This window comes from Acinonyx jubatus, chromosome E3 (genome assembly GCF_027475565.1).
Source record: "Acinonyx jubatus isolate Ajub_Pintada_27869175 chromosome E3, VMU_Ajub_asm_v1.0, whole genome shotgun sequence".
Taxonomy (NCBI): Eukaryota; Metazoa; Chordata; class Mammalia; order Carnivora; family Felidae; genus Acinonyx; species Acinonyx jubatus.
In genome coordinates this window covers 4,701,564-4,729,074 of record NC_069398.1, presented here as the reverse complement: position 1 = coordinate 4,729,074, position 27,511 = coordinate 4,701,564, and the positions used below count along the sequence as shown (strand labels likewise).

The 27,511-nt window shown below is 53.6% G+C and overlaps 1 protein-coding gene across 12 annotated transcripts in view; it reads right to left on the bottom strand.

Moving 5' to 3' along the window:
- The window catches only part of CLEC16A (C-type lectin domain containing 16A), a 199,202-nt gene that overhangs the window by 147,377 nt on the left and 24,314 nt on the right, over positions 1-27,511 (bottom strand). For 11 of the 12 annotated variants that reach the window (XR_008294694.1, XR_008294695.1, XR_008294696.1 and 8 more), the window contains exons 5-10: positions 26,348-26,453; positions 24,501-24,624; positions 20,922-21,096; positions 19,330-19,383; positions 16,146-16,259; positions 245-476 (exon numbers count right to left, since the gene is read on the bottom strand). Coding sequence is in view for 9 of the 12 variants with exons in the window: in XM_053213540.1 (XP_053069515.1) it covers positions 245-476; positions 16,146-16,259; positions 19,330-19,383; positions 20,922-21,096; positions 24,501-24,624; positions 26,348-26,453 (805 nt within the window). In the remaining 3 variants the exon portion in view is untranslated. The remainder of the gene's footprint in view (positions 1-244; positions 477-16,145; positions 16,260-19,329; positions 19,384-20,921; positions 21,097-24,500; positions 24,625-26,347; positions 26,454-27,511) is intronic. The other variant, XM_027043251.2, reaches the window with a different exon arrangement.

The window sequence follows — 27,511 nt, the reverse complement described above, 5'->3', positions numbered from 1 at the left end:
ACGGTCTGCTCCCCTGTGTTTACCCACAGGGGAGCGGGCCCGGGTGCGAATAAGAACCTTGCCCCGGGTCCCCCGCCCCATGAGGGCAGGCCTCGCGGTGGACCTGTCCGCAGCTGCCTGCGAATGGCTGGGCCCGTAGAATGAGGTACACCGGCGTGGGGAACGGACACACGACGGGGACCAGACACAGACGGCTGTCTGGCTCGCAGCGCGGGCGCAGGGTGGCGTTCAGGGGGGCACTCACCTTCACTGTCCCCACTCGTCTTGGTGCCTTTTGAACCACCCTCAGTACCTTTAGCCTTCTCAGCGTCTTCCTGGGAGTCCTCGGCGGGCCCCTTCTCCTCATCTTCTTCCTCCCCAACGTTTTTGTAGTTGGGTCTCTTTTGCACCCGCCTCTTGCCCTTGTGCTTATTCATCTCAAGGGACCGCTCTAGCGTCTCGGTGGGTTTAATGAAGCACCGAATGCTGGGCTTGGCCTAGGGAAATCAAGAGACGGATGTGAACCTCGGAATCTCGCCGGATGCTATGGTCCGGCTGCCCAAGAGCTGCTGCCCCAAGAAATGCGGTTCCGAAACAAAAAATGCTGCCTCCTACTTCGTCATTACGACTATTATTAACCCCATCGTTGTTAAATAATCAAAACGATAGCACCAGCTACCATTTACTACCGACCCACCGTCCTAAGTCAGAAACTCTATACATTACCAGCACTGGCTCTGTGCTTCTCAAAGGTCACTCATCTGTCTGAGAAACAGACGTGAGATACAGGGACGCCCCTCCCATTTTACAGATGAGAAAAATAGAGGCTCTGAAAGGCTAAGTAACTCGCCCACTGTCATTCAGCTCCTGAGCCAAGAGTCAGATTTCAAATCGAAGCTTGCCCAATCCCCACAGCCCAAGCTCCTCCCGAAAGAAGGGTGCCTCGCCAGGAGCTCAAACTCTGTTGCATACTCAGTACCCCTCAGAAAGTGGTTACATGCAAGTGGACCGCGTCTAGAAAGGAACCAAGACAAAAGAAAACTCATCGGTTTGGGGCAGGATTCTGAATGAAGTGCTTTTCTCTTTTTGGGGTATGCACGACGTCCAGACGTCATTTTGTCTTTAAAAAGGGAAAACGCTTTAAGGAGAACGTTTCTATTATCTTGATGTGGTTTATCCAGCTTCTGACTGTACCCCAAACAACCATCAACTGTACTCTGAGGCCCCCCGTACCTTGCCAATACTAAGCGGGATGTGCTCAAGGAACACAGATTAATTTCAATAACACTCAAGGCAGAACCTAATAGAAAGCCGAATTAGCATCTAAATCTAAACATTCATTTTTATTTACTCACTTTGGATTATTCATCCACAAAAATGACAGATAAATTGAGACATGATCCTCCTGTCCAGGAAACCCAGAGAGCACGTTACAGATGCCAACGGCCAAGAGCCCAGAGGTGGCAGCACTCCGAGCATGCGCCCCTTGACAGACGGCATCCATCAGAGCCCACTTAGGATGCTGTATGATCGAACACAGCTCTAGACACCACCCCCCCCATCTCCTGCTGAAGGACTCGAGCCCAGGGAAACAGGGTCCCAAGATAAAATGCCTGCTTCCTCTGATCACCACCTACTCCCACTGAATCTCAGAGCATGCCATACACAATCAAAGCTTTCTGAAACAGAGACCTGAGACTCAATGCAGAGCAAAATACCACCCAGTTAGAAGGTCCGAGCAAAAATTCGCATGGATGGGGGCGCCTGGGTGGCTCAGTCGGTTGAGCGTCCGACTTCGGCTCAGATCATGATCTCGCGGTCCGTGAGTTTGAGCGCCGTGTCGGGCTCTGTGCCGACGGCTTGGAGCCTGGAGCCTGCCTCGGATTCGGTGTCTCCTTCTCCCTCTGACCTCCCCTGCTCACGCTCTGACTCTCTCTTTCAATAATAAACAAACGTTAAAAAAAAAAAATGTAAAAAAAAAAATTCACATGGGTGGATAGAGAAACTTCCCCTTGAGCTGTGTATGAACTTGGATGCACAGAAATGGCAGAACGAGGTGAGTGAAACGGTGTGCAAGGCCCAGGGCCGGTCAGAGCCGTGCAACCCCGGCTGAAGGCTATCATGAGCTAGGGATCGACTCTGAACATCAGAGTCCTTGTCTAAATCACAGGGCAAGTAATCGTGGCCTTCTAGAACTAAACATAGTCACAGACGTAAAGTTCCTGTAGTATGCATCCAACGTTTGAGAGTCACCTTCCCTTCCCTGCCTCCTTAAAAAGCAAAGCAAAGCAAAGCAAAGCAAAGCAAAGAAAGGAAAAGAAAAGAGTCAACTGTGAAAATAAAGTTTAAAACTTTCCAAAGGGATCTGCTTTTCTCGACGATCAGGTGTTGGGAAGACATGCTTACTGGGGAAATTTCAAACTTTTAAAATGCAACCTACCCAGTAAACAGCTGGAAATAACCTAAATGTCCATCAAGAGGGGAGTGGTTAGGTAATTATGGCCTGTCCATAGAATGGGAATCCACGTAAATGATAGAGAGACTGAGGCCTTTTGTACCTACGGACACCAACACAGGACCGGCATCGGGATGAGAAAGCAAGAGCAGGGAACACAGTGCGGTCCCCTTCAGGTAAAGGTTTTCAAAAGCTACGCGTGATGCTGTGAACAGCTCTCCCTAGAAAGCTGCCTAAGAGTATCTTGGGGTTTCATCTTTGGGGGAAAAAGAAGGCAGGTGGTCCACGTACAATTTTTTCATTTCTTTACCTTTCTGTTTTGGTTTCAAATTTCTAATCCTGCACTCATACTAGCTTTTTACAAAAACACATCGAGGATCATTTAGACATTAGACTTATGGACTTTATGTTCCCTTTTTAATTTTCCTTTGTGTTTAAAAGCCTGTTTCTCTTAATCCTGACAGCACCGAAACCCCCACAGTTAACATGGAGGAGCTGATCAGGCTTGGCTGGGAAATGTAGACAGAGACTCAAGATCATTCCTGCTGTCCCAGTCAAGAGCCTCCTGGCTGCCAGCCTCCCTGGAATCTCCGTGTGACAGCGGACAATCCCAGATGTTCTGGATGGAAAACCCCGGGCGAAGGTGTGCCCACCTCACCCCTCCCTGTTGCGCTCTCAGCACTAAACCAGGTGCCTGCAGCAGGGCAGGGCCTCAGGGGGCTGCCTGTACCAGACTGGACCCAATGTGAGAGGACAACAAAGAAAAGTGAGGGACAGGAGAAAATAGAAGCCTCACAGCCTCAGGAGATTAGCCCAGGGCAAGAGCAAGCACAGTGAAAGGAACCAAGAGAATGGAAAGGCTCACATCAGAGTCACAAATCAGAAGGCTTTGGGGTTCATCCTCTCATAAAGCCAGCACACCACGTGTGCCCCAGAGGAAAGCCTTCTGCACCTCACGCCTGTGTTTCCCAAATGCCGCAAGCTCAGGTGTCACCAAGGGCTCATCTCCCAGGGACCCAGAGCCTGAGCTGCGAGAGGAATGTGGAGATATGGGGCCCTCCCTGCTGACAGCAAAGATTCTGCCACTTACCCAGCTGGGGTATGCAGTGGGAGGGCCCTGGGCCACGCAAGCTGGCTTCCGGGCTCAGGGCCAGCTCAAGGCCAGCAGTGTGATTTCAGGGGTGGCCCGAGGGCCGAACTGCTCCCTACAGCGTCAGCTCCTGCCTGCAGGTCAACACCACCTTCCTCTTGCCTTCACCCCCTCCAACCTCAGGCTGCTATCTTTGTTTGAAAGGTAAATACTGGAGGGGGTGCCTGGGTGGCTCAGTCGGTTGGGCATCCGACTTTGGCTCAGGTCACGGTCTCACAGTCTGTGGGTTCAAGCCCCACGTCGGGCTCTGTACTGACAGCTCGGAGCCTCGAGCCTGCTTCGGATGCTGCGGCTCCCTCTCTCTCTGCCCCTCCCCCCTCATACTCTGTCTCTCAAAACTGAATAAACATTAAAAAAAATTTTTTTTAATAATAAACAAATGAAGGGGCGCCTGGGTGGTTCAGTCGGTTAAGCATCTGACTCTTGCTTTCAGCTCACGTCATGATCTCACATTTTCGTGAGTTCGAGCCCTGTGCCGATGGCACAGAGCTTGCTTGGGATTCTTTCTCTCTCTCTCTCTGCACCGCCCCCCCCCCACCTCTTGTGCTTTCTCTCTCTCTCACAAATAAACCTAAAACAATAAAAATGAAAGGTAAATACTAGAGACGGGGACTCCCCAGGGGTCAGAAGTAACTCAGGCCTTTTGGGGCTGCCCGATGTGAGAGCAGGCTGTGCGAGGCCGGAGGCAGGGGTGTGGAGCAAGGGGTCAGGAAGGAGGGCGCAAACACCTGAGGCCCAGGCAGCTGACCAAGGAGCAGCAGCACCGCCAACAGCCCGGACGTCAAATGGCGTCCTCCGCGAGGTCTGGACGCCCCCTTAGACCAGGCACAGACGGCACGTGAAAAAGCAAGTTGCAATCGGGTAACCCATCAAGGAGTCTGCTTACCATCAAAAAACAAAACTGTCAGCGAAAGCACGTACACCTGTACGTGTGGACAGGTGTGTGCACGATGGTCCACACGGCAAGGCTACACATGCTGAAAACAGCTGTTCCTTCTGAAGAGGGTGGTGAGGTTGGGGGAACTTCTACTTTCGGCTCTAGTCGTGTCTATGTCATCCAGTCGCTGTGCCCCAAGGAAGCACGACCAATGCCATTTAAATGTGAAGAATACCTTTAAAGATACGTATTTAATGCCCCCGAACTGTATACTTAAAAATGGTGAATCCATTATTTTTATATGTTCTATCACACACACACACACACACACACACACACACACACACACACACACACACACCCCAAAAAGGCACCTTTAGAAGTCAGCTGCTGAGGGAAAGGTGGGAAAGGAGATTACAGGCTAAGAAGGAGCTACCGGAAATGTCTTTGGATGCCAGAAATGTACTCTTTTTTTTTCAAGTTTATTTACTCTGAGGGAGAGCAAGCAAGAGCTGGGAGACACAGAGAGGAGGAGAGAGAGAGAGAATCCCAAGGAGGCTCCGCACTGTCAGTACAGAGCCCCACTCAGGGCTTGAACCCACGAATCGTGAAATCGTGACCTGAGCTGAAACCTAGAGCCAGACGCTTAAATGACTGAACCACCAGTCGCCCCTCGGAAATGTCTTCTGTCTTGACCTAAGTTACATACAAATGTAATCGTAAGTATGAAGCCATTGATACACCTAAGATTACTGCACCTTAAGTTATCCTATCCCTCAATTTAAAAACCACGTACCTAGGGGTGCCTGGGTGGCTCAGTCGGTTAAGCGTCCGACTTCGGCTCAGGTCACGATCTCACGGTCCGTGAGTTCGAGCCCCGCGTCGGGCTCTGTGCTGACAGCTCAGAGCCTGGAGCGTGGTTCCGATTCTGTGTCTCCCTCTCTCTCTGACCCTCCCCTGTTCATGCTCTGTCTCTCTCTGTCTCAAAAATAAACAAACATTTAAAAAAACAAAACAAAACAAAAAACACCACGTACCTAAAGAATTTTCAATAAAATCAGACTGCCCTAATGCCCTAAATACAAGCCAAGAACAAATGAGACAGCTCGGGAAGGGGGATTCACTGCAGTCATCAGGGGACTGACCTCATTCACTGAGCCACACTCAACACCAACGGTGAAGCAGCCCTGGGCCTACCGTTCCAGAGCCCACAGCCCAGCCAGCAGGAAGCACGTTCCGCTGTGTGTCCACATGGACGCCGAGGGCAGGGAGGAAGCAGTGGGGAGCTGTGCCAGGTTGGGCGGGGGCATGAGGGGGAAGCTCGAAGCTCAGGAGGGCTTCGCGGAGAAGGAAATGACGGATCCAAGTCTTGAATGGTAACAGGAGCTCACCAGAACACTTGGGAGGAGAATGGTCGGAAGGCCAGCTCAGAGCTCTGGCCATTCACTCTTGACTGGCCATACAGCTGGTGTGTCTGGTGACCGCAGCGGTGTCCCAGGACACTATGTGCTTGGCCAGCTCCCCAGAGAGCAGCAGACACGCGGCAAGTCAGGGGGTAGTGCTGGACCAGCTGGGCGGCCTCTCCAGCCACCCGTTCATGATGGAGCTCGTGAAGAACCCTAGCTTAGAGGGAAAGGAGGAGGAGACAGGTAACGAGAGGGGACGGATAAGGACAAGGACAGATGACGTGGCTCCGGTGTCGGGCTCTGTAGGAGCTGTTGCGATATCAGAGAAAGCTCACCTCCCAGGCTCTCCCGGGCCTAGCCCGCTCACCTCCTGAGGACGCAACTAGAATCCTCCTGTTCAAACAGCTCCGCCGAGGGGTTTGAGAAAGAGGAGAAAGCTTTTCCCCGTACGCAAGGAGGCAGGCCGCGCTGACTCACAGAAACGTGCCCAGCATAAGGGCAGACCTGAGCACGATCTCACTGCACTTCCTGGCCCGGTGGCCCTGACCAAATGAGCCTCGGTTTCCTCATCAGTAAAACAGAGACAGTAGCAGCTGCAGCACATGTGGCCACAGAGCTGATATGAGACCCTGAACGCAAACACGCCGGGCACAATGCCCGCCACAAACGGGCGCTCTAGAAATATTTATTCACCTCCGACCCCTGGCAGGTGGATCACCAACCAGGATGGAAGAGATAAGAGATGGCAGGGGAGGGGCTAACTTCTAAAAACAAACAGTCCCATTCTGTTTTAAACCTGGCTCCCTAGCTCCTAGAAACGTTCTGGTTTGTTAATGAGCTAGACTCGGCCTCCCCCAAGCGCCCCTGGGCCCCCTCCCCAACCCAGCCTCGGGGGACAGCCCCAACCCAGCCCCTGGGCCCCCTCCCCAACCCAGCCTCGGGGGCTGGGACCAGCGGGACGGACAGCACAAAGGCGGGGTGGGACCTGTGGAGACGCCGGAGCAGCCGGAGCCCAGGCGCAGGGCCCCCCTGCCCACCACCTTCTCCCGGGGCCTCGGTTTCCACAGGCACCAGATCAAATCAGCGCTCCCCGCTCCGGGGCCGCTGTGAGGTGGCAGAAGGGAGCACACTCCCTTGTCACTTGTTTCCAGGTACTCACAACCGTCACTCACACCCAGCGTGCCTTGAACACGTGCCCGGTGCCGCTGTGATCACTTTGCGCGTGCCGACGCGTTTGACTCTCCGTCACACGACTAGAGACGGGGGGGGGGGGGGGGGGGGGGGGGGGGGCAGTGGCAGAGGGGGAGGGGGGAGGGACTGGCTTGGCGTCCTGCAGAGGCAGAGCCAGGATCCAGATCCAGGGAGTCTGGCTTCCAGGCCGACCTGTCTGACCACCCGGCCGCACCGCTCGAGAACTCACCCCCTCGTCGACAAGCACCCACCAAGCCTGCCGGCGTGGGGCCAGCCCCGCCCCCGCAGGGTGGACGTGGGGCCCGGCCAGGCCCCAGTCAGGCTGACCGGAGCAGCGGGTGGACGGACCTGTGGAGCAAAAACTCAGGGACAGGTGACTAGGCGGCCTTCCGACCTGACCATCGTCATGACCGACCACGATGTGGAAAGATTCCCCATTTTGTCTCGTATACAGGGAGCTCCACGTGTCACAGGGGGTCACGGTGACCCAGGGGCCTGCACCAACCATAACCAACAGCACGTGGCTTTGCAAGTGGCACTGAAGGGGAGCTCGGCCGATAACTGCCGCAGAGGGAGCCTCCTCCCGCTCCAGAATGTGGGGACCAGCAAGCAAACGGCAGGGACCATCAGCTCTGGGGAGCTGCAGGGGTGCACGTGCCAGGTGCCAGACCCTCGGTGACACGGGGCTGCTGACGCGAAGCCCCAGGGCACGTCTGGGACACGCTACCGCAACCACGTCAGCGAGGCGACCAGGCGATGTTGCCAAATGAAACAGGGGAAAACAAAACCCATCGGGGACAAACACGAAGAGTCACAGGCCACTTCCGTTAACGAGAGGGACGTGCATGCTTCTCCATCAATCGGCCCATCGTCGGGGAGCGTCGCGGCCGCAGGGGCAAAAAAAACCAAAACAGTGCCGTCGGTCTGGACCCGGTGCGCTCTCCAAGCTCGGAGGACTCGCCCCGTGCACACGCCGGACACCGTCACTGGGACAGAAGCAGCAGCTCACATCCGGAGGCGCCGTGACTGCCTGGAAGACAACCCCTAGGGTGCCGCGAGGCCTGCGGGAGGCCAGGCCCCTCCCATCCCTGGCCGGCTCCACCCAGGCCACCGTTTCTGTCCCCTCGACGCCTAGCGTTGCCCAGTCCGTCCCTTCAGGGACAGGCCGACATTCGATCAAAAGCTGGGGCACCTGCGTGGCTCAGGCTGTTGAGCTTCCGACTTCGGCTCAGGTCACGATCTCGCGGTCCGTGAGGTCGAGCCCCGCGTCGGGCTCTGTGCCCACAGCTCGGAGCCTGGAGCCTGTTTGGGATTCTGTGTCTCCCTGTCTCTCCACCCCTCCCCCGTTCATGCTCTGTCTCTGTCTCAAAAAAATAAATAACTGTTAAGAAAAAAAATTTTTTTTAAAAAAGCTAATGAATGCTGTGGAACAAATGAGCTGCAGGACACAATGCTTCCGCAAAATAACGTACACTCTTCCATCATAATGCCACACAAAGCCCTTGTTTGGCTTTTCTTCAGAAGGACTGTTCTACTACGTCCTACTCTCTCAAAAGAGATCACTGGGGACTCCCCGCCACCCGAAACATTCAGTCCAGAAGCCCACATCTCGCTGCAGACGGAGACAGGAGAACAAGAAACAGAAACAGCACAGGGACCTGGGGCGGGATGCCAGCGATCCCCTCACGCTGGGGGACAGCGGAATGATCCCCTAACCTCTGGGGGCGTCGGCCCGCTCACGGGGAGACTGTGACGATGAAGCCACCTCACCAGGTCATCAGGAGCCTAAAAGGAGGAGAACAAGAAGAAATCCCCACCCGCCCCCCCCGACCCAGTGGTTCCGACACAGTGGCCTCTGTTTCGATCCCAGCCAGGCAGCTCATCCCCACCAAGGTCTCTGACCCACCATTTCCCACGCCTTGCCCACTGCCACGCCCCTCCTCCCGCCCCCCACTCAGCTCTTCGTCCTTCAGTCCTCAACCCAGGCCTCCTCCGGGAAGCCTTTCGTCACCAGGATCTCTCAAAGCTGGTTTCTACTTCCTGCCAGATCCAAATCTCCCATCTACGTGGACACACTTGTTTACTGTCTGTTTCCCCCGACCAGACAGGTCATGACAGCCACCTTGTCTGTCTTATTCATCCTGTACGCCCTGAGGCCAGCACGGTACCTGCCTGGAAGGTGGGGGTGCTCCAGAAACGCGTGTGGGAAGGACAAGAGGGGTGAGCAAGCCGGGCAGCCTGGCACGCATGACGTGCTCTGCGGACAGGTGCTGCTCTTACTAGGGAATGACCTGTCACGGGAGTGACCCCCAGGGTGATACTGTGTGAGCACATACAGCCCTGTAGCGGTTTTTTCCCTTCTCTCTGTCCATGAAGCTGGAGGTTTCCGAGAGGGCCCCTGGGGGTAAGGTCATGAGCATCACAGCAAATGGTCAGCGGGCAGGCAATCTCAGGATAGCCAGGAACTCTTAACTCACTGGGGAAAACCCACCGACCGTGCCCTGGGATTACAGTTACAGAAGAGCATGGCGGTCTTCAGTTGGGCAGGGAGTGACTCACACCACACCCCTCCTGGCCCATCATCATTAAATCGCTGGAGCATCAGACAGGGAAGTGAACGGAGCGGCCCTTTTCTCACCCGCATGCCGCCCCCTGCCCCCCCCTCCCCCCGCTGCAGCGCCCAGCCTCCCATCAGACAAAGCGCCCTGAGCAAAACCAAGTCTCCCAGATGGAGGACCTTGGCGCTGACCGAGACTGAATTTCCTGGAGTCGTTCGAGACAAGATGCTCGATTCCCTCACGGTGATTCATTATTTCAAGACAACTGATGTTTACTGCAGGAGCCAGGCTAAACACTGGGGACACAAAGGAAACAAGGCTCCCGTTTCTCTTGGTGTAAACCTCGGAGTCTTCCAGTGGCTCCAAAGGCACCACGTGCCTCGGGCTCTCCCTCCCTCTCCTGGCCCCACCCTACTACGCTCTGCCTTGCCATGCTGTTCCTGGCTGTTCCTCGGACACACCAGGCACACGCCTGCCTCGGGGCCTTTCGGGCTGGCTGTTCTCTCTGGCCAATGCGCTCTCCCTGCAGAAATCGACATGACTCAGTCCCTCGCTTCCTTCCCATCTATGCTCATCTTCCCAGTGAGTCATACCCTGGCCGCTCGATGGAAACTGCACCCCACTCAAGCCTCTGAGCGCTGCCTCCTCTCCCTCCCCGGCTTTCCTGCTGCAGCTTTCCAAAGGCATGCCTCAAATTCTACCATGCTACATGTCCACTAATAATTTCCTCGTTCCCCTCTCTCTTCCCACTCTAAGAGAAGCTCCGGGAGGTCTGGGGCCTTTGCTCTGCTTCCTCCTGCACTGTCCGTGCCTAGAACAGACTCTGGTATGTGTCCAATAATACTTGTTAAACAGATGAGTAAGGAATGCTGACCTGGCCTGAGAATCTGGTTAAAAGCCTCAAAATGGCCATAGGGGCCAGGCGGCTGATGAAAACTACCCAAGTCCCAGGACAGAGACGAGACACCGGAAGCGTGGGTGCCTCATTTTTCTGTCCCCACCCTCGATTTTCCGAATTTTCACAGAAACCTGGGAGAATTCACCAATGGCTCAATGCAGACTAGGGACAGTCCCCATCCAGCATGCGGCATGGCCATAACTCACACCAGAGAGCAGCCTCCAGCCTTGGGGCCACCCCTGCCCACTCTGTGTCACACTGCCGGGTGAACACAGAAAAGCCCTATAGGGTTTGAGTCACAGAATCTCCTCCACCCCCACCCACCCCTCCTATGCCCACTTGGCTTCTCCCTGTTGGCTCCTGAAAGGTATAGCCATTCCAAGAACCCTTGGCCCTTCCCTGGCTCGCCAGACCAGGACCGGCATCCCTGGGCCCCAGGTACCATTACCTGTAGCCCTGGCTGAAGGCTGTCCCTCCATGAGCCCCCACACCAGGGGACTTCCGGCCCCACCCGCAAAGGAGAAGGAAGAGGACGGTTCCTAAGAGGTCTCTCATCCACGACAACACCGTACTTGGTAAGTGGGAAACGCTGCACTCCGGATTCTCCTTCATTCTGTCACGTCCTCTTACGCATGAATCACTCAGTACTTTTGCAGCCAACGGTGGCAACTGGGAGCCAGAATTCCATTCAGGGATTATGGTGTAGACCACAATGGCCCCGCAAGAAAGGGACAAGACACGACGAGTTCTAATTCTTTTGTGGGAATGTTTGTATCTGTGCCAATTAAGGCCCTTGATTCATAGCAGTCTATTTTTTCCCTTCAGCGTTCGCCATCAACTCTCTCCCAGAAGCCTCTTATCAGGAAGAAGAATGTGTGGCCTTCAGAACCAGCAACGATTAACCGGGGGCACGGGGAAGGTCGGGGCCACCGAAAGATTCAGGGGAACTCTAATTCGGGCTGCAGAGGGGGGCTACTCTGCGTGACGCAGTCAATACACAGGAGGCCTGGCGGCCGTCAGAGTCCAGCCTGGTTTGGAGAGAGAGCCCTGCAAGCAGTGACCGGGGGGCCCTGGTCGATCGTTGGCGCGCTGCCTCCACAAACACAGAAGCCAGAGGGGCCAGGCTGCTAGTTTCGCGGCCACCAGCTCCACGGGCCACGAGTGGACGGAGCGTTCTGGTAGCAGGGGATCCGGCTCCCAGGAAGGACAGGTGTCCTGTGGAGAGCCGGCGGCTCATGTTTTAGGTGTGCACTCGCTCACTCTTCTGGATCCCCAGAGAATCATCTGGCGACCATTCCAGCCGGCTGAACTGGTGCCCACAGAGACGAAATCATCATTTGGGGACGAACCATCCCGGCCCAGGATTCTCAGTTCCCACTCTGAATTCACGGCCAGCCAACCACATGAGCACCCAGGAAATGGCTCTGTACTTGCACTTTCCGGAGGTCGAATCCGGGGCCGACGTGAGCTGGAGGGCCCGGGATGCACACAGACAGGTCAGCCCCCCGCCACCAAATGGCAAAGCTTGCTCTTCGTGCTGTCACTGTTACCACTGCTGCTCACACCGGGCCCTCGGTGCCTCTGTGTCTGGTCATAAGGCACCTCCCGAGGGGTACTCTAGGTGTGCCTCCACATTAATCATCCCAGGAAGGGGGGTCCCCAACTAGGAGACGCAGGGCTGTCGTGCGGCATCAGAAACTGACGATAACACCTAATATCAGGGCCTGACGTGCGCCAGGCTTTAGGAGAAGCAGCGGACACCGTGTGCATTAGTCTAACTAGAGAAGGGAGGAAACTGAGGCCCAGAGCAATGGACTAACTTGCCCCGGGGTACACCTAGTGAGACCTGGGGCCAGGATATGGGGGGCCGGGGCAGTCTGACTCCAGAGTCCACTCCACTAGACTGTCCCCGAAGACGGAACGCAGTACAGCACCAAGACCACCTCGCCCTGACGCTCTTCTCCCGAAGCCTGCCTCTGAGCAGGTGGCGTGGGAGGGTCAGGCTCTGAAGCTGTTTCTGTTTTGAGAGTGATCAAGAACAGCATCGTGAGAGCCCGGTGACCCCGCCCCCGGTTCACCCATCAAGTCACTCGTTCCTGCAGTGAGAGCCCCCAGGCATGGGCTGCAAGCCCGTGATGGCACAGGCCCCCTCCGCTCGCAGGGAGTGGGAAGCCCAGTGAGGCCAGCGCTCTCTCCTGCGCACCACCGCATCTCTGTTGCAGGAACGGACGAAGGAGTGCAAGACGAAGGAAACTATTCTACAGAAATGGAGGGTGAGAAAAGGTTCTTTAAAAAAAAAAAAAAAAAACAACAAGGTACCCATAGGTAATGATGCATATCCCGTAATCTAATCTATACGTTCGTTGTGCAAAAATAATGAGACGTTAGCAGTTTCAGAATTAGTGTTCTCTTACTCTTTTTCCCTCAACACGAAACCTGATCTGCTCTGCATTAGAATTATAGCAAGAACTATCCCCGAGCAGGAACCATATGATTTTTAATGCACAGACGAATTTCAATTCGGCATTCACCTCGCCATGCTGGTGTGTTTTAAATTTAACCCTAAATTACAGACTTTTCAAATAACTCCGCTCTTCCCTCTGCTCCTCTCTCTTCAATTTTGGTTTGGTTTTGTGAAAGGTCTGCTGGTAAAAATGAAGCAATACCAGTAACTTATCTACAAATTACGGGAAGGAGAAAGTAGGTTAAAAAAGACCAAGAAACTTAAAACAAGCACGATCAAACCACATCCGAGTGAGGCAGGAAACAATAGGAGACCGTTCTTGCTCAGAGGGAAGGAAGGTGGGTCTCACCGGGACTGTTATCGAGCGAGTCACCGATGGGGACTCACCTCCACTCCACCCAACTTTCAAGTGCAGTCATCCGAACGCGACACAGTTCGATTCTGCACCCAGGCAAAGGTGATACCCGGAAGCAGAAGGCAGACACTTTCACTTGGGGCTGGCAATTCCTTCCACGCTCAAAAGAATCTCATTTTCAGTTCAGACGCCCACCACGACGAGCCGCTGTGAGTCTGTCACAATGGAGGCAGAAACTTCGTCCCCAAAAAGGGGGCCGGCGGGAGAAAGGACGGGTCTCCCGAATGCTCCCTCTCGTCGGAGGGCCCAACCGCCGTGGGTATCCCAGGCTGAGCGGTCGCCAGTAACATTCTGCAGTTTGCTTCTGCTCAAATTGCAAACCCCAAGCATCAATGCCAGTACCCTGCTGTGACAGCGTGCTGGAGTTCTGGCAAGATGTGACCACGGGGGGATAACCAGCGAAAGGGTGTGATTATTTCTCGTGGCCGCAGGCCAGTCAAGTGCAATGAGAAAGCCTGCAAACCTCAGCAGCCCAGAGATCTCTGTGTCCGTCCCTCTGAACGCCAAGTCCAACTTCGTCACTGAATGTCTCACACGAAGACACTGTGGGACGAAGTCTGAGCAGCCATCTTGGGAAATGGAGACCACACGACAAAAGAAAGCCCAAGGAGACTCAACACGGCCCAATGTGATATGAATGGAAATGTCCTAGGAGCGTGCAGCAGGCTGGATGGGGACCGGGCGAGTCTGATGGCAAACACATGCCGACCCGATGGGGACCGCCTCGGAGAAGCGTGCAGCAGAAACATGTGTACAATGGGGACCAGACCTTCTGACTGCTGCAACACAATCCCGAGACGCAGATTTTTGTGTGTGAAACTTCCTAACTGTTAACGTTGGTCACTCATAGAATTCGCTGTTAAATACCGCGAACACCAAACCAAACGGCTTTGAGGGCCAGGCTGCAACCTGCCGGGTACCTGATGGACACTTCAGCTGTGTTTCCTCCCCATCCCCACCAAGAGCCCTCCGGAGTAGGACGCGCCCTCTCCGTTTCCTAAGTGGGGGGGAGGGAGGACGATGCGCCTGAGGGGGCCCGCTGGCTGGCGGTCATCGGCAGCTCTGCCCTCGAGGCCCTGCGACTCTGCTGGGTCAGCACTCCACCCCTCGCATTCGGTCAGCAGCAGGGAGTTTCAGAAAGTTGGAAAGAAAATTGTCCGGCTCCACGAACACCAAGTCGTCTCCACGTTGCCCCGCCTGAAGCGTCGTGGCACGGGCCCCTAAGGGAGGCTGTCCTGTCCAATACTCGTCACTCCTGTCCCTCTAGGTTACATCCCCTCGCCAAAAACTACTCCTTCCCTTTAGAGCACGTGTGAAACTCGAGACAGTACATTTGTTTGTATATTTATTTGAGCGACATCTGTCACTCCTACTGGACTATAAAGCTCCAAAAAGACAGAAACCATTAGGATTTTGTACATCCCCAGAGCCAGCACGATGCCTGTTCCAAAGAAAGGGCTTAATAAATACTTTCTGAATGAATCAAAGAAGGGACAGACCAGACAGGGGCCGTGAAAGGGCCCCATTCAATTCAGCTGAACTAATGCCACCACTGACAAGGACAGAGTGTCTGGGAACCTTTTCAAAGGCTCTAAGACTCCCTTCAACAGCAAAAGGGCCCGGCCAAGCCATCGTAGGCCAGAAAAACCAGAAGGGCAGGGACCCCTGTCACTGCGCTCCAGGCCGTTCTGGCCTCCCACGCTACGGGATCCCCCGCCACCTGCTTCCTCAGATGTGGCAACAGAGCCGACTGCCCAAGGGCAAGCCCAGCCCTTGGAGCTTTCTACCCACTGCCTGAGAAACCGGTTGCAGGGACAGAGTCCTCATGAAACAGCCTTTGTGTGAAACACCGGCTCATCTCAGACACATCCGCCGGGCCCAAGCTGCAGCGGATACAGTGAGACAAGACGCCTGCCGCGGCTGGGAACGAGGAGCCAGGGCCTCCCAGGCCACAGGTATGGTGAAGGTACAGGTGTGCGAGCAGAACCTCGGGGCCTGCAGGGGAAAAGGCAAGCTGGACCAGTACTAAGGAAGCCTGGCGCTCAGCACACATGACGATGGTGGGAGGGAAGACAGATGAGATACACAGGGGCCAAGCGGGAAGAAGCCTTGACTCCCGTCTCCCTGTCTCGGGAGTTTCCCGTTAGCAGAGCACAAAATGCAGACGTGCTGTGCTTAGGCCACAGGTGGGTGATCGTTTAAAACGGGGGAGCATGTGCATCAAAATGAGGATTTCCAGCTTGTCTGGAAACGCGAGGAAACCAGGCAATCCCGCATCCGTGTTCTGGCAGAGCCGCAGGCTGGGGAGGAACCGCAGCTACTGACAGAGAGCATGTGCTGTCCAATTTGCCACAGGCCCCACCACTCCCTACTGCCCTCCCACGGGGGTCCGCGTCATTCACAGATGTTCTCCGTCCAGTCTCTGCTGGCATTTGTACCTTCGTCAAGGTGTGCTCTCATTCTGTCCCAGTAACAGTGTCTCACAGATTCGCAACCAGGGCCCAGAGCAGTACCACTCCCCGTTATAAATAACATCCGATCAATCAAATCCGCTCAGTACCCAAACCCAGATGTTCCTGGGGACACATTTCAAGACGCCGATCGGGTTCCTCGCGTCTCAGACCAGCTTATACGCCATCATGGCTGCCGTACAGGCAGAATGTCAGTTTCTGGTTTTAGAAAAACACACGCACGAACAAAACGAGCAACGGCCTATCAATGTCTAGACACGGTCCCAACGCTAAGGACTTACGCAACTTCGCTGAACATCCTGTTCGCTCTTAGCATACATCTCAGACAGATCACCGTTCAGAATGACTTCCGCTAGTGAGTTCACCAGGGGTGCGTGATGTATAATTAGGAAGACCTGGTGAGAAAGAAGACACCGGGTTTGCGTTAAAGCGTGTGCTCTCTCCGCTTCTCCTTCCTCCATCACAAATAACCAGGCTGAGGTACCCAGGGCCCGTATTGAACAGCAACTCCCGTGAAGCAAAATCCAAAGAATGGGTCTCATTTAGGAGAAACCGGTTACGCCTTTCTCCCCCCAGGGTTGGCCGCTCCTTCATTCAGACTGTTGCCTGTTTGGCTGGCTGCTCCCCAGCGGAAGGAAGTGCATCAAAGCAAGACGGTCCCTCATGGCCGGGGGAGGCCAAATCCCACTGAAGTGGAGCAAAGTGGGAGAGCAGCGGCCAAAGCGGCACACTCCTTCCTCTCCACAGGCATCTCAGCGTCGAATCTGATTACGCTAAGACTGGAAGGCACAGACCCAACATCTCAGTTATACGGGAGGAAGGGGCCGGCGAGTCTCGTTCCCGTCCAGGACTTGGCAAACCGTCGCCTTCACAGAGAGCCCACGGCTGGAATGAGCTGGGGCCCCCGCGGTGGGTCTCAGAGCACCAAGATTCCGTGGCAGTGTCGGGAGGTGTGGACGCTGTGGGGAAGAGAAGCCACAGGAGCCAGAGCAGACCCAGCCGGGCCAGCATGTGGAATGAGAAGGCACTGGGCTGTCTGGGATGGCCCTGCCACCCCAGCCCGTGGCCCAACCTTCAGGACAATGGCGCTGGGAATCAGGGTATTCAAAGGTGCCTCGCAAAGCTGGCTCAGACACGCCGGCTACTTTGTGTTACAATATAAAGCCAACAGCAGCAGTGGAGCACAGTGTGGGACGTGCACCGTTTACACAGAAAAAGGGCGTGTGCGCCCATCTGCATTTGCTCACGTGCACACGGAACAGGATTTCTAAGCCCTGGCGCTATGATCCGGCCCTAATTCTTTGTTGTGGGGGGCTGCTGTGTGCACTGTAGGATGTCTGGAAGCATCTCTGGCCTCGACCCAACCAGAAATGTCTCCGGATGTTGGAGGGGGGTGGGGGAGGAAGGGAGGCAAAATCACCCCCAGTTGAAAACCTCTGCAGACAATGTGCCTGGAAGAGCGTAAGAAAACCCTGTAACTATAGTAGACTCTGGGGACAGAAATCAGGAGAAGAAACAAAAGTAGATAGAAAACTTGGTCTTCACCTGTTTTGAACTTTTTAACTTAAAAAAAAAAATCTGTTAAAAGACCAAAAAAAAAAACATTGTTTAGGGGCTCCTGGGTGGCTAAGTCGGTTAAGCATGTGACTCTTGATTTCAGCTCCGGTCATGATCTCATGGTTCGCGACATCGAGCCCCGAGTCTGGCTCTGTGCCGACAGCTGGCAGCCTGCTTGGAATTCTCGCTCTTTTCCTCTCTCTCCCTGCCCCTCCCCCACTCGCACACACGTGCTCTCTTCCTTTCCCAAAATAAAAAAATTTTAATTAAAAAATAAAAAATAAGCAGTGTTTAAAAAACAAATAATTAAAAAACAAAAAACAAAAAACCCAGCAAAGCCAAACGCTGAAATGCTGCTACGTCTGAGAAGCAGGATCAGGGGACAGGGGTAAGAGGTAAGAGGGAAACTTCTTGAAGGACAGCATCCCCGGCCACACTAAATTAATGTCGTCAATGGGAATTTTCTTGGTTTTGTAGTTTTGTCTGTCAAATCACACATAAGGATGCTCTGACGTAGGGATCAGGGACATGGCATTACCCCCCATTGGAGGCTCTCGTGCATTTTGGGCGACAACATTGAAAAGCTCCACGGAAGGAACAGGGAGAACGGGCCCTGGAGCACTGGCTCACAAGTCTGCTTTCTGTGAGCTACTCAAACGAGTAATTTGGTACCTGAGCTGTTAGGCCCTTGCTCGGAAAAGAGGAGGTAAGGGGCTCTCCGAGAAAGGGCGAGCGCTGACCCCACACTCCTCACAGGGACTCCGCCTGTGCAACGCTCCCACAGCTAGAGGGTCCTGGGAGCGCCTTCTATGGGATTCCCGGGGCTGAGCGTCTCTCTGCTCAGGTCCTGCCAGATTCCCAGAACGCCAAGCAGGAGATTCGGGCAGATTTGTAATGAGGCGGCAGAGGAAGGTGCCGGGAGAGGCGGGGGTTTGCACGCAGCTGCGCTGCACGGAGAGGCATTCAGAAGGAGAGGGCACCAGCACAGGGCTCGGAGCACAAAGCCCTCGGGACAAGACTCTGTGAGGGAGAAAGGGGCAGGCCACGCACGGACCCCAACTGGCTTAGCCTCCACGGGGAGGCTGCGGCTGTGCCTCTCTCTCTCTCTCTCTCTCTCTCTTCTCAGTCCTCCACCTCCAAACGGCCCAGGGACCAAGTTAGAAGGACTTTGTCTCAGCAAAGCAAATAAATACCTGTGCCATTGCAGAAGTGGGAACAGAGCTCTGGTCAAACGTTTGACTATTTGACAGTCTAATGAGATGGCCTGAAAGTCTGGACTGCTTGTAATAAAAATATTTTTAAAGTTATGTAACTGGGTCACCATGGAGTTTTTCCTTTCTTGTAAATATTACCTAATTACGAGAAGGAAACACACTTGTTTAAGGAGGGGGAGCAGACAAATTGGCTCAAGACACAAATCTGGGAACGGAGGCTGCTACAAGATACCTTCCAGAAGGTAATCTGGGAAGTACAACCACGACAAAAGCCTTTGAAAACAGCCTCGTTAGTGGAAATCCGTTCAACGGAGGTTGCTGCAGAGAGATACACGCACTGGGTCTTGCAGTTGGGGTTTATTTCAAAACGCCATGAGTAACACCCATGCCGTCCACATTTCCAGAGTATTCCGAACGCCCCTTGGTTGTGTGGAAACCTCAGCCCCCATGGTGAAAGCCAAGTAGGTGAGGGCCAGGTTGGATTCACTTTTCATTTTCCTCTCAATCTCCATCGATCGCCATGAAGAAGATGGCAGCACCTCTACTCAGCGTCTGAAAAGCAGAACCGCCCCCCACCCTTCCTTTCACTGTTTTATTTCAAGACGGGACACAGAGAGAAGACAGGGTGACGTGGCCCGGTCCTCCAAAGGGCTCCCAAACGTGGCTGGGGACACAGACAAATGATGACACATACCTGCGACAGGAGATAGAGAGAAACCGGCAGGCTGATTTTCGGGCGTTCTCCTCCCTAGGGAAGGTCAGGCAGAAAGAGAGAGAGAGAGAGAGAGAGAGAGAGAGAGAGAGAGGTCCTGGTCACACACGTGAGCAGCACAAAAGACATGAAGCCAAAAGCCATCTGTCTGAAGGAGAGGCGCCCCGTCCCCCGCTTCCTCTGTGACCCTAAGGCTGTTCTTTCCAGGTACCAGTCAGAAGTCCACTCTGCAAAATAAATTCGCAACCTGATCCCATCCAACACCGTCTCAAGGCCTCTATTTTTCTACCTGAGAAGTCCTTCACCATGAGTCACGGACCACAGGCTGGGTCCAGGAGAAAACTGAGCCCCTTAAATTACCAGGAATGTTAATTTCCCCCAGCTGGGGCACGGAGTGGCTGGCTGGCAGGACGGGCCTCTGGAGGCCTGCTCTCAGGAAGAGCGTTCAAAATGGGGCAGGGAGGCGTCGGGGCACTCTGGCTTAGGAAAAACCCCGCGCTGGTAACTGAACTTCAATGTGCTCCATCCCGCATCGACCCTGTGAGTACCCTCAGGACCCTCGTTTTGCTCGGGGGGTGGGGGATGGGGTGGGAGGGGGAGGTCAGCTGCCTTGTCCAAGGTCACAGAGTGAGGAAAGGGAAGAAGCAGAACTTGAGCCCAGGTCTGCAAACTCCAAGTCCCGTGCTTTCTCTCTGCCGCCCCCGGCCCCGGCCCCACACAGCCTCTGACGGATCTAGTTAGGGCTGCAATTTTTTTTTTTTTATTTATTTGTTCTTAGGAAGAATCTCCATGTTCCACCTCCAAGAAGAAAGCTCCAAGCCCTGGAGGCACATGTGCAGAGGCTGGAGCCCCCGCAGAGTAACCAGCCGACTCCATCCTGCCTCCTGTGGAGGCCTCTGCCCCTGAAATCTGGGAAGGACGGGGCAGAATTCCTCACGGTGGGACCGGAGAGCCACCAGCTCAGAGCCACGTGGCGGACAGGTTCACGATGCAGACTGCCGGTGCACCGCAGACCCGCTGAGCCAGAATCCCTGAGACGGAGAGAGGGCCCCGGAGGACGTGCCTGTCAACACTCACACCGGATTCTGAGCCTACCTGCAGGCAGTCTCTGCTCTGGGATGTTTCCCTAAGGGCGCTCCCTCACCTCCCACCCATCATGTGCAAGTGCTGGGGCTGGCTGGGTCTTCTGCAGATCAGTGAGCTCTGGCGACCGTCAGGAAAAGTTAGCAGGCTTTAGAACACCCCAAGAGAAGGATGAACAGAAACCAAAAATCTAAATTCATAGAGGTTTCCTGTTTCCTTCTCATGTCAGTGTTCTCTTCTCATTCACTTTTACAGCCAGTCCCCACCCCCAAACACACTCCCTTGCACCCCTCTCTCTCCACCTTAACTGTCCCACCCCCAGGAAATAAAAGGAAAGGAACAGAAAACCAGGACGCTTTGAAAGGAATCTCTCTCGGGCTCAAAGCCCTGGTGGCTGGCAAAGCTTGGTCCTGTTCAAGGTGACCGTTCCTCCCCCTTCTGAAGACAGCCCACAGCCCACAGGCACGGCGGGGCCAGGCGCCCAGACCTACCTTGTCCTGGTTCTCCAGTGAGTACACATAGAGGGGCACAAAGAGCCTGTTCAGCAGGTGGTCCGTGAGCACGTCATTGAGGAACTCACAGTTGATGATCAGGATGTCATTGAGATAGTGCAGGTGGTCCAGGTGCTCGGCCACCAGGTCGCTCAGTTTCCCCCGATTCCGGTGCCTGCCAGGAAAAACGACAGCCTTAGCCGGGAAGCCGAAGCACAGAGCCCGTGGAGGTCACTGGGGGTGCTGCATTCACACAACAAATATTCATACAACAAACAAAGGCTCAAGAGCCACTTACAGCGGCCCTCCCAGCGGCATGCACGAAGTGAAAACGGGCAGGTGCACCACGATCGATTTCAGGGGACTCCTGGGATCCCCCCACCCTCTGGGGGCCTCCCTACAACTCGCCCACCACCGCCACCCAAAACCAAATGGGTAAATAAAGCAAAACCCAGCTCCCTTAGCAAGCCATTCCACAAGAGCAACCACTACTCAATGTGGCAAGACCCCCTGCCTCCCAAGATAAGCAGTATTAATGCAGCAATAAATCCCGGAGGACGAAAATGCTCCCGAGGGGTTCCAGGGAGAAAAGCAGGCCTCGGCGGCCACATCCAACCCCCCTGGCCTTGGCCACACATGGGGCAAAACGCAGGGATGGGACACCCCAGCCCCAGGCCCCCAGAGGTCTCTGTCTCCTTTCAGTAAAGCAACAAGCACACTGCTTGGGCCTCTCAGGTTGTCAGCCGCACGCCTGCCAAGGCCAGAACCCCTAAAAGAGCTAGTCGGCACACCTACACTCCCTCCAAACTGGCATCTGCTGCAAGGGGCAGCGGGGCTGGGGTAACTCATTTTGTTTGTATCGTGATTATGACCACCATTTCAGAAGGCTTGAAATTAAAGAAGAAAATAGAAGCAAAAAGACGTGAAGGTTTCCTGTAGTCCTGCCACTGACAGAGAACATTTGGGGACTTGTCAATGAGGGACCCTACAGTCTGGTTTCCCCATGTCTATGCCTCCGTAGAGTCACATCTAAAAGGCGTTTGTTCAATATCTATCCATCAAGACGCATAACGTGCTTTAAAAAAAAAATAATAGGATCAATTTTTCTTCTATGTAACCTTCAATAGTTATTCCGTAGCATACTTTAACAAGATACATCCCGAATATTTATAGCAAATACACCCTGTAAGCCTAATAGTACTATAATTACCTGTGAACCCACCACCCAGCTGAGACCCACAATACTTACTCACAATGTTTCACAACCTTTTCCCCCATTTAAAAAGATGCTGTGGGAATGTTTCTTTAGCAGAAGAGTTGATGTACTTCATGTCTTAAACCTTTAGTTTGAAAAGTACATGCAGATGGGTTTTTAAAGTTCAGTGGTACTGGGCACCTGGGTGGCTCAATCGTTAAGCCTCTGACTTTGGCTCAGGTCATGACAACACGTTTCGTGAGTTTGGGTCCCACAGTGGATGAGCTCGAGCCCTGCTTCTCTCTCTCTTTCTTTCTCTCTCTCTCTCTCTCTCTCTCTCTCTCTCTCTCTCCCCCTTGCTCACTTGCACCCTCTCTCTCTCAAAAAATAAAATAAGACACAAATAAAAGTTTAATGGTATTGATAAGCTGATAATAACAAACAGCAGCCCTAGCCCAGCCTCACTCACCCCTGCCTGATCTCCAGAGAAGGCAGGTGTTAACTTTTTACTTGTTTCTGTGGATAGGCCCCACCCCCCACCTCCTCCACCTCTACAATCTGCAAAGTCTTCTACTTTGAAGTTGAGCCATTTTCAATATCACATGGTGGCCTTCTGTTAGGACGGAACACTTTGCATTCCCTCCCCCCCACCAACCCGGCCCCAAGAACTGATACTGACATCATCACAACCATTCACGGGAGAGCCACGCAGAGGACAAGGAGTCCACTTCCTTCCTGGAATGACTTCTTGTCTTTTCTGGAATCAAGTGCCACGTTATGTTTCATTCACATCCGTGACTCTTCATCTCTGTACAGGTCCTGGTCTTCCCGAATGTCCCGTCAGATCCACCACTACTTCCCCAGTCTGGGAGCTACGGTTCTATGGCTTTGGGCCCCTCCTCCAGCACCCCTCCTTCCCGGATGGATCCCTCTGTCATCCTGAGCCTGCCTAGGTGCGCCTCTCACCAGGTCTCTCTGCTCAGCTGTCCCTCTGGGGCAGTGGTTGCCCACTTGTGGTGATTTTGCCTTAAAGGACACATCTGGCAATGTCTGGAGACATTTTTGGCTGAAACAACTGGAAAAGGGGTGCTCCTGGCATCTGGTGGGCAGAGGCTAGGGAGGCCGCTAAATATCCTACTCTGTGCGGGACGACCCCCGACGACACAGAGTTACCCAGTTCCGAAGATCAGTGGTGCCGCCGAAACGGAGAAATCCTGCTCTGGAACTTGTATTCATCACTCTGGGGCCCGAATCACCACCTTAACCTGTGTGTGTTGTTGTTGTTGTTTTTAAACAGATTTACTGAGCTATAATCCGCATACCATTCACACAGCTGTCCAACCATCCTCACGATCCACTCTCGAACACTTTTAACCCCCCCTCCCAAAAAAGCCCTGTACTCCCATTTCCCCTTGCAAGTCTGCTCCTCCAGCCCTGGGAAACCACTCGTCTATCCTCGGTCTCTACAGACTGGCCTGTTCTGGGCATTTCATTTAAACGGGGTCACACGGGGTGCCTGGGTGGCTCAGTCAGCCAAGTGTCCGACTCTTGATTTCGGCTGTCATGATCTCAGGGTCGTAAGATCAAGCCCCACCTCAGGCTCCATGCTGAGCTTAAAGCCTGCTTAAGATTCTCACTGCCCCTCCCTGGTGTACCACTCCTGCACGGGCTCTTGCTCTCTAAAAATAAAATAAAATATGGGGCACCTGGGTGGCTCAGTCGCTTGAGCGTCCGACTTCAGCTCAGGTCATGATCTCGTGGTTTGTGAGTTCGAGCCCCGCTTCGGGCTCTGTGCTGACAGCTCGGAGCCTGGAGCCTGCTTGGGATTCTGGGTCTCCCTCTCTCTCTGCCCCTCCCCCACTCACATGCTTTCTCTCTCAAAAATAAACATTAAAAAAAATTTTTTTTTAATGAAAATAAATAAAAGAAAAGAAAACAGCGTGAGGTAAAACGCAGTCCTTTGCATCTGGCTTCTCTCACTGAGCCTCATGCTCCCGAGGTCCAACCACGGGGCAGCACGTGCCAGAGCTCTGTCCCTTTTTACTCCCGGGCACTACTCCGCCCCCTGCAAGGACTGCATTTTGTTTACTCGCCCACCAGGTGACGGGTCGTCTTACTCTTTTCACCAGCTGCCTGGCACCCCATCGATGGGGGTGTTGAACTTACCGGTCCTCTTCCCCTCTAGGAGGTCTGCGGGTTGTTTCTAACATTCCGCCGTTACAAAAAGTGGAATGGTGCGAGGAACCTTTCAGCCTATGGAAGTTCACATTCCGCCTACACAAGGGTGGGCGAACTTTGCTCTAGCGTTTACTTTTCCTCAATGAACACGGAAATCTCCCCTAACCACTCTGTCTGCCTGATAAGCCCCCCAGATGATCACTTACTCCTCGTCGGTCTGCACACAGTTATCGAGTTCGATCACGTGGCTCCCGATGAACCAGACCAAATTGGAGAAGTAAGGAACAGCAGTTTTATCTCGGATATAGTGCAGCATGGCCTGGTTATCCACTGAGAAAATTCACAAAAGAACAAGAAAAAAAAGTCAAGCCACCAAAAATAACTTAGGGAGATTTGAAAAAAAAAAGAAAAGAAAAGAAAAGAAAACCACAATGAAAAAGCTCTCTGCTATCATCTGAACCTTTTCTGTCTTTCCTGGGAATACTTGAAAATGGTTAGCTTATTCATTCATGAAATCATACTCATCAAGGCAGTTCTTATGCTATTTTTATAATTAATACAATTAACTGGGCTAAACCTCAATAGTGCCATTAGAAAGCCTACTTTCTCAGCAATGCATTTAGCTTGGCTACAATGAAACTATGCCATTCTCAGGCAAGTTTCCTGTGTTAACATGTAAGGATAAGTTAAGAAAGCAGAAAACCAGAAGTTAATAACTTACATGACACTGGAATAAGGAACACGGGAATCGTCATTGAAGGAAAGGCAAAAAACAGACAACAGTTAACAGGGTTAAGAACTGGGATGGTGAGACAGTTGCTCAGAGAACAGAGAGCTGGGCAGAAGGTGTCTAAAGATACAGGCTGCAAGAGAACAAGAGAGGAGAGAGAGCAGGGGGCCGCAGAACCAGGGCTTGGACCAGGGCGCAAACTCAGAAGCCTGCTGGGTGGGCCGGGGACTCCGTGAGTGAGGCTGGGAGGCCCAGTGTGTGAACCGGGGAGCCCGGTTCACCGGCACCGCAGCTGCTCTGCGGGACTGTGGGCCCAGAAGGGCCAAATCTCTTTCAAGTCAGAAATGCAGATAGTTACCCGAGATCTCCCAATGTATAAATACGGGCAACTATACATCTTGTCAAGGAATACCTTAGCCAATCGAAACATGTCTGAGGGCTGGATCCGGCTCTCAGGCCCTCAGTTTGCGACCCTGGGTGGGCCCCCACTGGATTCTTAAAGACACTCTCCAATTTAGTGCGATCCCAGAACTAGGCTGGAGTGAGTCCCTCAGGACCTTTCCCCACCCCAGTAAGGGTCATCTCAAGTAATAACTTCATGACTCATGCTCGTGAAGGTCAAAGTCCTTTATTCTTTGAGAAAATGGGAGCTCCAGCTCCAGTGTGGTGACCACTGGGGAAATAATCCCCGGGTCGCGCAGAGAAGGCGTGCCCTCCCCGGGCGGTGCCAGGCCAGGAAACTTGCGTCCAGCCGGCCTTTATGCCAATGCGGGCAGGAACCCGAGGAAGGGCCTCCTCTGGAGGGGATGATGTGGGCATTAAGCACATCTTGAAGAGAGGAGAATTGGTTGGGCTTTGCAGTCAGTTGAGAATACGATATTGCCCCCTGCTGTCGGTGACACAAAATGAAGCACAAAATGCTTCATTTAAATGTTATTTCAAGATAACATAGCCCCAGGGCCGTATGGAAATCTTACCGCAGGAGACACAAAAATGTAAATATAACGTTTAAGAGGCAGCTTTGCCTTTTCTAGTTATCACATGGCAGCTGGAGTCCCACCTGTGCCTTTCTTAGGACATCACTAGTACTGTGCATCTGGTCTAAGACTTCAGCATGCAGAACTGAGTATGCACCAAGAGAGTGGCACAAAATTCACCCAAGGGGCCAGTTAAATGTCCCACGATTACGAGCCTTGCATGACACATGCAACCCCAGCCGTAATAACGGAGCTCCCCGTGCCACCAGAGAATTTTAAATGCAGACTCATGGGAGCAAGACCCAGTCAGAAGTCAGACAAGGCGTGAGCTCCTAAGAAAGCCTACCTTTGTAGACATTCAAAGTTATGGTTCTTACAGCAATTCTAACCATGCTTTCGGGGTGGTTGAAAAATTTGATGGCTTCTGTGTACAGGGCAAAGTCGTTAGTGTGCTGAAACAAAAAAGTACCAGAGATGAGTTATGAGCCCGTAGGGCAGGCCTGCCCCCACCCAGCTTTCTGAAGCCTATCAGACTCCCATGAACCTTAGGCCAGGGGTTCACCCCCGGTGGGGAATGTGGGAAGGGACGGGGAGGTGAGACCATCCCAGAACATTTAAAAAAAAAAAAAAAAAAGCGGGGGGTGGGGGGTGGCGGGGGGAGTCCAACAATGCCAGACCGGGGCCTGTGACCTGTTCTACCAGTTCTAAGCTGGGTGCTGTAACAGTTCTGAGCCTCTGTTTCCCCGTCTCTAACATGGAGATAGTAATTCCCACGTCCCAGCCGCTGGAATTCAACGTGAGGATTTCAGGAGCAGAGCCCGCCATGGGACCTCCTACTCAACAAGCACTCAGCCGTAATGCTAGCTCCTACCATCAGATGCCACGTCCACGAATAAAAGGCAAGCGTGAGGTTTTCCTCACATTCGGAATCTCTTCTGGCTGTTACATATTTCTCTGTCTAGAAATACTAGAAGTACACACGTTCGCAAGGAGCAAGAGGGTCTCGGGAATCAGCTGGCATGAGAAAGGGATCATGGGAAGGGATCGAAACCGTCCAGGAGCCTGGAACTCTGCTGCGGGAGCCTCAAGAAAAGCAGGATGGGCTCTGCTCCCCTCTTCTGACCAGGTTTCCCACTTGGCTCCGAGCATGCTCCGAGGGCACCGGTGGGCGGGAGCGTGGGGAAGAAGCAAGAGCCAACCTACAGCAACGTGACAACTGTCAAATGAGGACGATGCCACTGTGAGCACCAGAACTGCACCCGTGGCAGGTGGTGGCTACAGTACTGGGCCACGTGAAAGAGGAAAGGGAGCCCACCTCAGAAATAAGGCCCCTGCAGCTCCTCTGGTGACCAGAAGGATGTTCTTCCAGAACCATCGCTCGGGTCCAGGAATCCCAGAGTCCTGCCCTCCCACCCTGGGGTCTAGAATTCCAGCTGCAGCTGAGCAGAGGTACCCTCTCTCTGGTCTGAAGTTCACAGGTAGATTTTCATCCACCTGGGAGAGCTGCCAA